Below are 11,837 nucleotides of genomic sequence, written 5' to 3'. Positions count from 1 at the left end.
GTCTTCTATGTGCAAACCTCTTCTCTTCTCTAGCTATACTGTATAGGTGAGGATTCTGGTTTTATTGATAATGTCAAATATCTTTCCAAAGAGGTTGTACCAGTTCATACTCCTGTCAGAAATATGTAAAAGTTCCCTATTGATGAACATACTCACCTATAGTTAGCATAATAAGACTTTTTAATTTTTTGTCAGTGTAACATGATATTTGATCATTTCCCTGCTAAAGATTAGTGTATTTTTATATGTTTCTTGCCCAATCATGTTTCCTTTCTGTAAATGCATCTTTATGAATTTGGCCATTTTTTATTTCAATTTCTTTCATCTAGCCTATATTTACTGTGGGAGAACTTTTCATGTTATATTGCCAGTCCCCAGTTTTATGTTTTGAAATATCTTTCCCCACTGTCTTTGTGGTAATTTTTAATAAACAGAAGTTCTTAATTTTAATAGAGCCCAATTCATCAAAATTTTCTTTGTGATTTTGTGCTTTTTTGTTTTAAAAACTCCTCTTTAGACTTGTAAAGTGAGTCTCTTAAATTTTCTTCTAAGAGTTAAACATTTTTGTCTTTCATACTTTTGTCTCTCATACTTAAGTCCGTAATCTATCTGAAATTGATACGAGTGTATGAATTGGCATACTCTTTTCTTGATGGAAAACAATACACACCTTCGTCATATATCAATTTTTTTGTGTGTAGTTTATTTCCAGTCTCTCTCTTCTTTCATCAGTCAGTATTATACCATTGTGTTAATAATACAATATTTTAGTGATATCATATGTTAAGACCTATTATAAATCTAGATCATCCTTGTTCTTATTTTTCAGGAGTCTTGATTATTTTTGGCAGTTTTCTCTTTCATCTATTAAAGGTTTTGACTAGGATAACAGATCAATTTTTGGAGATGTTTTATTTTCTAGTATAAAGCTTTTCCTGATTATAAACATGGACTAGATCTAGGTCTTTCAAAATTTACTCAGCTCCTCTTTTATTGTTTTTATAACCTGTAACTTTCTATAGGTTTTATAATATTTTTACATCTTTTGTAAGATGTATTCCTTGAAACCTTACTTTTTTTCATGATAATGTAAGTGGACGTGGATGGACCTTGATGTCATTAAGCGAAGTGAGGTAAGTCAGACAGACCAAGAAAAATACTGTAAGATATAATTTATATGTGGAATCTAACAAAAAAAAAGAGAACCCATAAAAAGAGAGAGTAGAATGGTAGTTACCGGGGGTTTGGGGTGGGACTGTGGAGGAATTGGGGAGATTTGTTTAAGGATACAAACTTTCAACTAAGGGACAAATAAGTCCTGGAGTTCCAGTCACCAGCATAGTGATTATAGTCAACAATAGTTAACAATATAGTTTACAATACAATACTGTATTATAAACTTCAGAGTTTCTAAGAGACTAGATCTTAATTGTTCTCACTACAAAAAAGAAATAATAATTATGTGACATGATGGAGGTGTTAATTAACACTACAGTGGTAATCATATTGCAATATATAAATGTATCAAGTCAACATGTTGTACAGCTTAAACTTACACAGTGGTATATGTCAATTATATCTCAAAAGATTAAAAATAATGTAAATGGCCTGTTACTTTCAGTGAATTGAGAAGACACTATCAGAGTTCAAGCAGAGGAGTGATATGGTATGAATTATATTTGAAAGAGATGATTCTGGCTGCTTTATGAATAGACGAAGATAGGAGTCGGGCAAAGCTGGAGTAAGGAGAACCATTCAGGAGGTTATTACTATAATCCAGGAAAAGATGATGATGACTTGACTGGGATTATAGAAATAGATATAGAGAAAAGTAGTGAGATTCTGGATATATTTTGAAGTTAGCAACAACAGGTAACAGTGATTAATTAGATATGAACTGTAAAGAAAGAGAAAAGTCATGGTGGACTGCAAGGTTTTTAGTTTGAGAAATGGAAAAGGTGAGGTTGCCATTTTAGGAAATGGGGGAGACTGCAACAGGAATAGGTTTGGGTGGTAGGAATACAGGGAACTCAATTTTGGAAATGTAAGTCTGAGATCCCTCTTGGACATTCAAGTTGACATGTTGGGTAGGCGGTTGGATGTAAGAGTCTGGAGTTTAGGGGAGAAAACTGGGTTGGAGATAAATTTGGAGGTCATCCAGTTAATAGGATTTTCCCAAGTCCTGAGACTGGATGATATGACAAAAGAACTTAGTATAAGTTTAAAAAAGGTAAGAGCTCTAAGGACTAAAGCCTGTTGAACAATATTTAGAGATGTGGTCATAAGGAGCAACCGGCAAAGGAGACTTATAGGGATCACCCAGAGATATATTAGAAAAAGTCCTTTTTTTTTTTTTTTTTTCTCCCAGTACGCGGGCCTCTCACTGTTGTGGCCTCTCCCGTTGCGGAACCGGACGCGCAGGCTCAGCGGCCATGGCTCACGGGCCCAGCTGCTCCGCGGCATGTGAGATTTCCCAGACTGGGGCACGAACCCATATCCCCTGCATTGGCAGGCGGACTCTCAACCACTGCGCCACCGGGGAAGCCCAAAAGATAGAATTTTGATATAGAATCTGAATACCTCAACTACCAGTTTCTCTGAATACACAAGAGCCTAAAATGTACACCTGTTGCTCAACTTGAACCTTACAATCTGTCACAGAACTCCTCGTGTTCACTTGAATTACATCTCTTATAAGGTCCAAGTTTGTGTCTCATTGTTGCAAACAGGTATTTCAAATTTGGAAAAGAATGGCAGTGAGGATGGGGAGGAAGAGAGAGTATAACTTTAGACAGGATAGGTGTGATAATTCAAAGAAAACAGTCCATCTAATTTTCTGGAATCTCCAGAGCATATGATTCCTTAGGTCTGAAACAGAACCAGGGTCCCTTGCTCTTTCCCTGTGTGTTACATATGTAACACTCACAGGCTGGGAATAAAAACTGGCTACTCTGCCACCAATGCCATTTTTCAGAGAGATCCTCGCTTCCTTGAATGTTCATGCACATGAAGCATGCCTGCTCCTTTGAACTCATGTATAGTTCCTTTAAACTATCACCTGTGACACAGGCATCCTAATTTTGCTGCTTTAACTACATATCAGGGGCAGTTCCTAACCTGCACAGAGCATCTGGGCGAAGTACCATTTACCACTTCTTTCAGGAGATAATCTATTTTCCTTGTCTTGGTGGAGGGGGATGAATTTCCTTGCATTTACCTTCTGGATGAGCCACCAATCAGCCGTTACGAAACTTAAGCAGTTTTAAAGCTGCCATGGACAACAACGAATTAGAGAGGAAGGAAGGGGGAAGTGGCGATGGCAAGAAACATTGATCTGAGAAACGCATGTAAATCATCAGTGGAACTGTAAGTTCTCTTAACAAATGCATTAAAAATAGTTTTCTTTTCTGTAACCAAGTTTATGTTTCCGTACTTTAAAAAGAAAGGATTAATAAGTATTTACCATCAATTTGCTTAGTTCATCTAGCTTCACGTTCGACAGAGAGGGAAACTGGGGCTCTGAAAGAATAAACTTGGATGGGATCTCTGCCAGAGTCAGACACCTGGCTTGACAAGGTCTTTTCCTTGGACCACGACCTGCTGGGGTTGTGATGTCACAGTGGCAGGGCATGGACAGCCCACCCTCCCTCCTGTCTCCCGCCCTCATCCTGTCCCCTGGCCTTTCCCTGAGATCTGGCCTGACACCTACTTCAGAATAAAGAGCTGTAAAGGGTGCTGGCCCAGGACAGGGGTTCTGGAGTTGAAACTTCCACTTTCTGCCAGGAGCTAAAATGCTATTTTCCATCTTTATCTGAATTTCTCCCACGGGCTTTAAAGAAACCCTGAAACCCAAACCCATACCAAGCTTTTCCTCTCTTCCGCATCCCATACTCTTTGGTTGTGTTCAGGCAGTTTCTCCGTGGAGTAAAGTGTTTTCATGGATTTGCCTGAGAAAAAACCTCAAAGGAGGCCAAGTTTGTCCAGTGAAGATCCTTCTGAGTTCTCATGGTGGCTCTAACCCCAGAAGCTTCTCTATTTGTCTTACCGAAAACTGCTGTCAGGAAGGAATTCACACTGAAGCTTAAAGGGCCAGTTGAAACTAATGCCAATAATAGCTGACATTTATTGAGTGAGACAATATGCTCAATACTTTACATGCATTATCTCATTTAATCCTCACCGGCAACTGTTATTATCCCCAATTTATAGATGAAGTGGAGAGCTAGGTAGCATGCCCAAGGTCACACAGGTGACCTCTCTAAAGCTGGAAGCTATGTTTTTTAACTATAAAGGTTCTGAGCAGGAGTGTGTGTGTGTGTGTGTGTGTGTGTGTGTGTGTGTGTGTGTATGTGTATGCTTGTGATAAAATTCACCACTGTAATTTCAGAGTGTACAATTCAGTGGCATTCAGTACATTCACAATAATGTGTAACCATCACCACTAGTTCCAGAATTTTTCATCATCACAAAAGGAAATCCTGTACTCCCCATTCTCTGCTCCCTCCAGCCCTAGGCAACCACTAATCTAATATCTGTCTCTATGGATTTGCCTCTTCTGGCTATTTCCTATAAATAGAATCATACAATATGTGGCTTCTTTCACTGAGTATAATGTTTTCAAAGTTCACCCATGTTGTGACATATATCAGTACTTCATTCCTTTTTATGGCCGAACAATATTCCACTGTTTGGAGAGACCACATTTTGCTTATCCAGTCATCTGTTGAGGGACAGGTGTGTGTACTTTAACAGAAAGATAGCCTTTATCCTCAAGGAATGAATCTCTATGGTGGGATTTCAAGCATAACATCAAACTGGAGATAAGAGAGTTGGCAGCAAGGGCCTTTCTCAGAACTTTCAAGTCACAATTTAGAAATCACTTGTTCTGTGACTAGCTCTGTGGGAGTGGCAGTGAGGCGGGATGTCTAATGGTACATGCTCCCCACAGGCGTCAAGGCTTCCAAACCACTTCTGCCTGGTAGGGAGGTTACTACAGGACGGCATCTGGCAGGCTCTTGGAATCAAAGCTTACATCTCAGGCTACTCACCCCCCATTTCACTGGGGGAGGACATGTCATAAGAATAAGTAGGTTTCCACACACAGGGTGTTTGCACAAGCATAAAGGAAGGGAGGATCTGAGTGATCCCCTGGATAATTTAATCCTCACGTCAGCCCAACTGCTGTCTTGGGTTCTCTCCATAACATGTATACACACATAAACTTAATTACGCAACTTCTAATAATGCACCAAATAGGTCTTCTTAAAGGTAGTTAGATCAGTCCAGTTTGAAAACATTTGGCTGGGCCAAGCTTTCTTTGTGAGGCTAAGTACTGTAGTGGTTCAGAACACAGGCTTTAGAATCAGGTAGACCTACATTCAAATAGTGCCTCTGCTACCATTAGCTCTGGGAATTTAAACAGGAGATACAACCTCAATTTCTTCACCTATAAACTGGGAACAGTAGTTAACAGTACCAAACTCAGTGCATTCTTACCACCATATGTGAAGAATGCAGCATGGTGCCTAGGAGAAGCAATTTTTAATGTGATTATTAAAAATCACCGTCGTCAACTTTTACTGAGATTTTATGAAAGGACAGACTAAGGATCGCAACTGCCAACTCTACGTTATTCGATACAATTAAACCATGAGCTTAAATGGTTCAAATTTATCCCATCATCTTACATTCCTATAGATTTCATCCAGTAGCTGAATTTGGGGGAGGAAAAGAAAAAGGACCCACACAAAACTTTCCCAGTTGAAGACATTTTTATTTCGGTACGCACCTGGGTCCCTGGCAGGATGGGCCTGTCCTCCGCGGGAGGACATGTTCTCCCCCTCCTTTGGGAGAGGATGGGGGCCCTGCCCTGAGGGGGCAGCTGGGGGATGAGGCAAGGGGCTATGTGACAGTGATAGGTCACAATGAGGCAAAGGGCTATGCGACAGTGATAGGTCACAAAGGGCCCAGAGGATAAATAGGCTGTGCCAGGGGGTTAGGCTGAGAAAGTGGTTACTTCTCTCACTAGGACTGAAGTTCACCACAGCCTCTTGGGGAGATAAAAACCCAGAAGCAGAAGTGAGGGGAGGCAGAGGGGGAGCCTACCATACCTCTCTACACACTTGAAGAGATTCAGCCTGGGGTCCAGGCGCCCTACAGCGTCCCCGCTGTGATCATCTGTACCCCTACGCACGCCCCTGCCTCTGGGAGACCCTGAGGCAAAGGTGGGGCCTGTGGGGCGGGCTTGGAAGACCTGCCGTAGGGCCACCTGTGTGTGACTTACGAGCACCACAGCTCGCTCTTCTGCCAGTGAGGCCGAGGGAGGGAAGAGCCAGGGGCCCACCTTAACCGCGCTGCCTGTCGTGATCAAAGACAGCCATGAGTGGGGACACTCTGCTCCCATATCACACGGCCCAGAGCAGCACCAGCGTGGGCCTGCTCAACACCACCACGGGGAAGCTGCAGCAGCAACTGCGCAATGGCGAATATGACATCTTCAAGTACGCACCGATATTCGAGAGCGACTTTATCCAGATCACGAAGAGGGGAGACCTGATTGACGTGCACAACTGTGTCTGCATGGTGACCGTGGGCATCACATCCAGCAGCCCCGTCCTCCCACTCCCAGACACCATGCTGCTGGCCCGATGGGCCACCGGCTGTGAAGAGCATGCTGAGCACAGCCAGGCCGCCAAGGGCAAGAGCCACGAGCCTGCAAAGACCTTAGAGCTCACCAGGCTCCTTCCCTTGACGTTCGTGAGCATCTCCACTCACAATCGCGAGAAACAACAGCTGCGCGTGCAGTTTGCCACTGGCCGCTCCTGGTACCTGCAGCTGTGTGCCCCTCCGGACGCACAGGAAGACCTCTTCACCTCTTGGGAAGAGCTGATTTACCTCCTGCGACCACCAGTGGAGAGTCTCAGCCGCACCTATGCCGTTCCAGCCTGGGACATGATCGGCCTGCCTGTGTTCGAGGAGGAGGAGGAGGACGGCAGGAGCCCGGCAGTGGAGGATCTCCAAGAAATGTGGGATCAGGACCAGGTGAGCATCTGCAGCCTCCACACGTGCTCTGAGCTGTCCGGGGCCACATCTGCAGCTTTTGCTGGTGGGGAGGGGATCCAACTGGACTCCCACAAGTCCGATACCATGCCCGATGTGGCCACCGCAAAAGCAAAATCTACAGTGCTTGACAAAGCGTCAGCGTCGTGGGCAATGACAAAGGTGGAGACAGCAGGGGTGGCAGGAGGCACCGCAGCGGGTGCTTTGAGCATGGCAGTGATCAAGTCTCCTGCCCCTGAAGAGCAGAGCACGGCCACAGCAGCCACAGCCAGCAACGGTCCAGGAGGAAGGAAAACCCACATAGCCACTGGGGGCACTGCCAGAACATCCCCGAGGAGCAGGAAAACGGTGCTGCGAACAATTCAGGGTATGCTTGGCAGGTGCCGCGAACTGTTCAGGGTATGCTTCCAGCACGTCCACCAGTCTCTCCCCAGAGGCCGGCGTGACTGTGGTCGGAGCAGAACCCACCAGCAAGACTGCTGAAGGAAGAGCCGACGAGGAGGACGAGGGGACCCTCATCTCAACCTTGCCACAGGAAGGCAAAGTGAGTGAACAGGATGGCAGCTCACAGAGGGTGTCCCAGGCCCGCAAGGGAAGAAGGGAGAGAAGGGAGCACTGGGGAGAGGACAGAGCTCTTATGAGCCCCTCGCTCTGCAGTTCAGTGGAAAGCCACCACAAGGCAGCGGGGAACAAGACCATCCAGAAAGCAGCTGGCCCGTGCTCAGGCGGCGGCAGAGCCACTAGCGATGACCAAAAGGACAAAGGCCACGGCAGCCCGGGGGGCAGCGAGCAGGGCACTGCTCACAAAGGCATCAGCCGTGCTCCCATCACCAATGAGTCCAGGACCTTGCACAAATCGGGCAGGAGCTTATCTACAGCGAGTTCAGGTCCCACCACCAAGAGACTCAGCAGGATCAGCTCTTTCTTCAGGAACGTCAGAGCCAGTCTTACTACAAAGACAGTGGCCTCCTCACGCGATAAATATGTGAGCATCCTTGCGAAGCCAGTGGAAGGGACCCGAATGGAGGCCGTCGTAGAGACAGCAGAGAGTGGCCAGGGGCTGGAGATCACTGGAGGTGTGACATCTGACACCATGGAGCCAGTGACCGCTGAAGCCCATCAATAGGACCTAGAGCTGGGAGCTGCAAAGGGGACCAGGGCTCAGGGAAATACCCCTGGAGAGCCCATTTCAGCTTCCTTACTGCAATTTAAATAAAAAAACAATCTGAGAATGCATGCAGTGTTTTGTCTGAATTTCTAGGTCCCGAAGCCCAGCTGTAGCCTCACAGTGGATTCTGTGATGTCAGCTGTGCCACGGTCTGAGACCCAGTGTCCAGTCAAGGGCAGCCCCACCTCACACACATGCTCAGCGCCAACAGCAGTGCTGCATCTGGCCTCCACTCCTTTCTGGCTTTGCCCCCCAGGGCCATGGCTCAAAGTCAGACTATGGTCTGGGAAGCTCTCCTTCACTATCCCCCTATTCTTTTTATAAACGCTTATTCCCCCTGAAGGTCTGTAAACAAAGCAAGTACAGGACTCATGTCCCCTCGGGCTATTCAGTGGATAGAAATAAGTATTAGCTAGCAATCAGAACCGCAAGCACTCTCATCTAGACTTAGCTGTTCCCTGCCCAGGTATTAGCTCGCAATCAGAACAGCAAGTATTAGCTAGTGTGCCATCATAAGCATACCACTCGATGACATTTCACAAGATAAGCAACCCCACGAAACTAGCACCTGGCGAAGAATCAGAACATCACTGCAACTCTGGAAGTGCCCCCTTGCAGTCACTCAAGGGTAACCACCACCCTAGCTTCCAACACCATAGATGAATGTTGTTTGCTTTTTCAACTTTACATACTGGAATCACATAGTATGTACTCTTTGACTCTGGTTTCTTTCCCTTAACATTATATTTATGAGGTTTGTGCATGACTTCCCTGGCAATCGTCCATTTATTTTCACTGCTATACAGTATTCCATTGTGTGATGATACTACAACTTATTTTGTTATTGATTTAAGTTATCAGTTTTGGGCTATTAAAATAGTGCTATTATGAACATTTATATACAGATCTGTTGGTAAAAATATACATAAACTTCTGTTCGGCATATACATAGGAATGGAATTGAATATATGCATATGTTCAGCTTCTGATTATACTGCCAAGCTATTTTCCTTCCAAAATGACTGTGGAAATAATAATTCCCACCAGGAATGTATTAAAGTCCTGGTTGTTCCACATCCTTGCCAACATTTGATACTGTTTAGCTCTTTCCATTTAGCCATTCAGGTGGGATATAGTGACTTTTCTCCCTTTTTCATGATAAAAATATACTGAAAAATATATAGTTGGGCTTCCCTGGTGGCACAGTAGTTGAGAGTCCGCCAGCCGACGCAGGGGATGCAGGTTCGTGGCCCGGTCCGGGAAGATCCCACATGCCGCGGAGCGGCTGGGCCCGTGAGCCGTGGCCGCTGAGCCTGCGCGTCTGGAGCCTGTGCTCCGCAACCGGAGAGGCCACAACAGTGAGAGGCCTGCGTACCACAAAAAAAAAAAAAAAAAAAAAATCAAGTAATCATCTCAATAGATGCAGAAAAAGCATTTGAAAAAACATCAATAATCCTTCACGATAAAAATGCCCAGAAAACTAAGAATAGAAGTGAACTTCTTAAACTTGACAGAGGGAAATTCTGAAATAAAGCTACAGCTAACAACATACTTTATGGTGAAAGACTGAATGATTTCCCAAGACAGGGAACAATGAAAAGATAACTGCTCTTAACCCATCTATTAAATGAGCAGGAGCATGTGTGTGAGTGAAAAAGCCAAGACCAATTAGACCTGCCAAACTGATCCCAATGCAAACCTCCAATCTTCTGAATTAAAAAAAAAATTAAGAAAAAGAAGATACAGACAACAACAAACCCAGAATAATATGAAAGAAGGAACACTCAGGAAACAAGACTTCTTAGATATTAAAACTAATACAGTAGAAATATATTCAAAGAAGGGCTAGAACGCAAAATTGAGGAAATCACTCAGTAAGTGGTGAAAAAAAAGACAATGATAAAAACATTTGAAATGAGAAAGTTAAAGGACTAAACTAAGAATTTCAATTCAGATGTGAACATAAATTTCAGAAAAAACAGAAAACTGAAGGTAGCAGCTTATTAAAGACATTTTAAGAATCCCCAAAATGAAGGGCCTGTGTTTCCATATTAAAAGGGAAGTCAGAACAAAAAAAATTAAAAGCATATCATGATCTAATTTTAGAACACTGAAGATAAAGAGAAGGTCCTATATTTGTTTTCCAGGGCTTCTGTAAGAAAGTACCCCAAACTGAGTGACTTAAAAAAAAAATTGTCGTCTCACAGTTTGGGAAGCTAGAAGCACAAGATCAAGGTGCTGGCAGAGCTTGTTTCTTTCGAGGGCTGTGCAGGAAGGACCTATTCCAGGCCTTTCTCCTTGGCTTGTAGATGACCGTATTATTTCTGTGTCTCTTCCTGTTGTCTTCCCCCTATGTGTGTTTACTCTTCGTCCAAATTTTCCCTTTTTATAAGAACATCAATCAGATTGGATTAGAACCAACCCTATTGACTTCATCTTAAGTAATTGTATCTATAACGACACTACTTCCAAATAAGGTCATATTCTGAGGTAGTGGGGAAAAAGACTTCACATATGATTTTTAAGAGGACACAATTTAACCTATAACAAGTCCTAAAATCATCCAAAAGAAAATATATATAAAACAGATCACATAGAGGGAACTGGATTTAGAATGACATTGGACTTCTTAGTATACCCTCAAAGTTCTTTAGGAAAATGATTTTCAACCTAGAATTCTATTCATAACCAACTAATAATTAAATGTAAAGGTGGGCTAAAGACGTCTTTAGACACGCAAGGACTCAAGTGTTAACTTTCCCTATCCCCTTCTCAGGAAGCCACTGCTGCATATGCTTAATAAAAATGGCAGGGAGTGGGGGATTGGTGGATTTACTCTAAAGTTAATGAATCTTCAATTTTAGAATCCCTCACTTGCACAGTTCCCCCTTTCAATGAATGGAAAGGGCCCTAGCAATGTGGTGACATAATCAAATGATTTTGAAAACATTTTAAAGAAAGATAACCACTATTGGTTAAGACAGTCACATTTCCTTGTATAGGTGTGCTAGGCATTTTTGGGATCCAGCTAAGAAGAAGCTGTGTTGGAGACATTATATTGTGTTTAGTAGGATATATTTATGAGGCTTATGTCATTTCCATGTATAATTAAAGTTTTGCCAGTTGGAAGTGTAAGAATAGCTTCTAGTAATCTCCTCTTACCATTATGCTAACTGCCTTAGTGGCATCAAAGTTCAGAGCCAGAGATTTATCTCAATAAGAATGTGTCCTTTTGCAGCTGACACCAGAAAGATCTAGGTAGGGAAGGAGATGGAGGATGTGAAATGTACAGAGGCGGAGAAATCTACCAACCATCATGCATGGAAACTGTAAGCAGAGCATTCAGTTCTCATCAAAGCCTAGAAAAAAATGGACATTCTCTTCAGTCGGGAAAGTACTGGATAATATAGAATTCGTGATTATAAATGCACCACAGTTTTTTTGATGAAAATTGTACAAAAATACGATTTATCTGAATTCCTGTGTGTTAAGGGCGTATACTTGTATATGCAGTGTCACAAACATAGTATATTTGAATGTAAAGTTGTATGATTTATAACTTAGCATCTTGTCCTGACAAATTTTGGCAGTTCCCGATGAAAACTGCCCC

General features: G+C 43.3%; 1 protein-coding gene across 1 annotated transcript; it reads left to right on the top strand.

The window, feature by feature from the left end:
* Positions 1-6,378: 6,378 nt before the first annotated feature.
* LOC309960326 (Golgi-associated RAB2 interactor protein 4-like) lies at positions 6,379-8,185 on the top strand (the record flags this gene model as incomplete). Its single annotated transcript, XM_082837020.1, has 2 exons — positions 6,379-7,426; positions 7,458-8,185. The coding sequence occupies 2 exons, from the start codon at positions 6,379-6,381 to the stop codon at positions 8,183-8,185; spliced, it is 1,776 nt and encodes a 591-aa protein (XP_082693146.1).
* Between the last annotated feature and the right edge of the window lie 3,652 nt (positions 8,186-11,837).

The sequence above is a fragment of the Leucopleurus acutus genome, assembly GCF_964270905.1.
Source record: "Leucopleurus acutus genome assembly, chromosome: 1".
Lineage (NCBI taxonomy): Eukaryota > Metazoa > Chordata > Mammalia > Artiodactyla > Delphinidae > Leucopleurus > Leucopleurus acutus.
This window is presented reverse-complemented; position numbering and strand designations above follow the sequence as displayed.